The sequence below is a fragment of the Parus major genome, unplaced genomic scaffold (assembly GCF_001522545.3).
Source record: "Parus major isolate Abel unplaced genomic scaffold, Parus_major1.1 Scaffold436, whole genome shotgun sequence".
NCBI classification, from domain to species: domain Eukaryota; kingdom Metazoa; phylum Chordata; class Aves; order Passeriformes; family Paridae; genus Parus; species Parus major.
This window is the reverse complement of record NW_015379341.1, coordinates 21,920-24,249: the sequence shown is the minus strand read 5'-3', so window position 1 is coordinate 24,249 and position 2,330 is coordinate 21,920. Positions and strand designations below refer to the sequence as shown.

General features: G+C 63.6%; 1 protein-coding gene across 1 annotated transcript in view; it reads right to left on the bottom strand.

The window, feature by feature from the left end:
* Positions 1 to 2,330, bottom strand: part of LOC107199109 (neuropathy target esterase-like) — a 22,606-nt gene that overhangs the window by 12,586 nt on the left and 7,690 nt on the right. Inside the window, exons 5-9 of the mRNA XM_033511677.1 lie at positions 1,353 to 1,543; positions 1,155 to 1,278; positions 935 to 1,048; positions 235 to 310; positions 16 to 156 (exon numbers count right to left, since the gene is read on the bottom strand). Of these exons, the coding sequence (XP_033367568.1) occupies positions 16 to 156; positions 235 to 310; positions 935 to 1,048; positions 1,155 to 1,278; positions 1,353 to 1,543 (646 nt within the window). The remainder of the gene's footprint in view (positions 1 to 15; positions 157 to 234; positions 311 to 934; positions 1,049 to 1,154; positions 1,279 to 1,352; positions 1,544 to 2,330) is intronic.

The following is a 2,330-nucleotide window of genomic DNA, read 5'->3' as shown; positions in this document are numbered from 1 at the left end:
GCGGTGGCCGCTCACCGATGGCGTTGAGCGCGTGCTGCAGCTCCAGCGTGAAGGCCGCCATGGGCACCTCGTCGCACACGGGCAGCACCGCCACCGTCGCCAGGTTGCTGGTGGGGTTGATGGGCTCCGAGCTGGAGGCCATGCCCAGGCCGGACCCTGGGTGGACACCGAGGAGTGGACACGCAGCTCTGGTGGCGACCGCCGGCCCCGCCGAGGCCACCGGGGTCGTCCTACCTGGGAAGGGCCCGCGGAGCTGCTGGAGGTTGCCCAGGATCTTCTGGCTCAGGAGGTGGATGAGGCGGGTGACCACCTGTGGGGACAAGGACAGGGACGGCCATCAGAGCTGGCAGGGTCAGCAGCAGCCCGGGCCGGTGTCCTGCAGGAGATCCTGGGTGCCACCACCACCGTCTGTCCTTGGAGATCTCAGCTGCCATCCAGCCCCATCCATCAAGACCTCAGGTGCCATCAACTGTCACCCCTGGGGACCTCAGGTGCCACCACCACCCATCCTTGGGGACCTCAGGTGCCACCACCCATTCCCTGAGAACCTCAGGTGCCACCACCACCCATGCCTGGGAACCTCGGATGCCATCAGCCCTCACTCTTGAGAGCCTCAGGTGCCACCACCTATTCTTGGGGACCTCAGGTGCCACCAACACCCATCCATCAAGACTTCAAGTGCCACCACCCATCCTTGAGAACCTCAGGTGCCACCACCTATTCTTGGGGACTTCAGGTGCCACCATCCATCCTTGGGGACCTCAGGTGCCACCATCCATCCTTGGGGACCTCAGGTGCCACCATCCATCCTTGGGGACCTCAGGTGCCACCACCCCTTCCTCCACTCTCCTCCTCCAACAGCTTCATTAACTCCTTCATTACAGCCGGTTCTAATTAGAGCCACGGGGCCACCGCCCGGGCCACCGGGGGCTACCTGCGGGTATCTCCTCTTGATGTTGTTGAGGGTCCCCTCGGGCAGCTTGGCCAGCTCCGTGTCCCTCACCGCGTGCACCGTGGTGGCCCTGGGCTGCCGCGTCAGCGCCTCCACCTGCGGGGGCGACCCAGCCGTGGAACCACCCGGGGACGTCCGGCCGCCGTCCCCGCGGCGTCCCCGCGGTTCTGCTGGTGGAGGTGGTGGTGGAGGTGACACTGACCACGCCCACCAGGTCGCCGCGGCCGTACTCGCCCACCAGCTCCTTCTTGCCGCTGCCCTTCTGGATGACCGAGCGCAGCCGCCCGTTGAGGACGATGTAGGTGCAGTCCGACTTGTCCCCCTGCCTGGGGACAGCGCTGGTGGCACCTCTGGTGGCCGTCCCCCGAGCTCAGGTGGACGCCTGGGTGTGGTCACTCACCTGTAGAGCGCCCGGCCGGCCTCCACGGCCATCCAGTCGATGGCGAAGTCCATCTGGCGCACGAAGGGCGACATGCGGGCGGCCACGGTGTGGGCCACGCTCAGGACCACGCTGGGCTGCTCCCGCATGATCCTGGGGGGACACGGGGACACCGTGGTGACCCCAAACTGTCCCACCCCAAGGCGGGGAAGCTCGAGGGTGGAGGGTGACCGTCAGGATCGTGGTGGCCTCTCGCTCGGGACAGCCCAAAACTCCACCCCGGGGAGTTGCCCGACCTTGGGAAGGATCCCTGGGGAGATGTTTTGGGGTTCCACCACCCTCTGGGGGAGGAACCTGCACCTGGTGTCCCACCCAACGGGGTCCTGTCACCGGCACCGCAGCAGAGAGCGGTGCTGAGGAAGATGAGGAGCTCGAGGGTCTCCAGCTGAACATTCCCAGCTCCCTCAGCCCCTCCAGACCCTTCCTCATCCTGGTGGCCTCTTTTGGGCACTTCCAAAGGTTTCTTTTTTCACGTTTTGGTGACCAAAACTTCACAAAATACCCAAAACTTCATGGAATATCCAACTTGAGACCTGGGGACAACCCCGAGGCAACTGGGCCACCATAAAGTGATGGGGGACCACCTCAAAGAGATGTGAGACCACCCCAAAACCATGTGGGACCATCCCAAAGTGATGGGGACCATCCCAAAGCCATGAGGAACCATCCCAAAGCCATGAGGAACCATCCCAAAGCCTGTGGGACCACCCCAGAGATGTCAGACCACCTCAAAGCCATGAGGAACCACCCCAAAACCACGTGGGACCATCCCAAAGCCATATGGGACCATCCCAGAGATGTGTGACCACCCCAAAGCCATGAGGAACCACCCCAAAGCCACATGGGACCATCCCAGAGATGTGTGGCCACCCCAAAGCCATGAGGAACCACCCCAAAACCATGAGGAACCACCCCAAAGCCATGAGGAACCACCCCAAA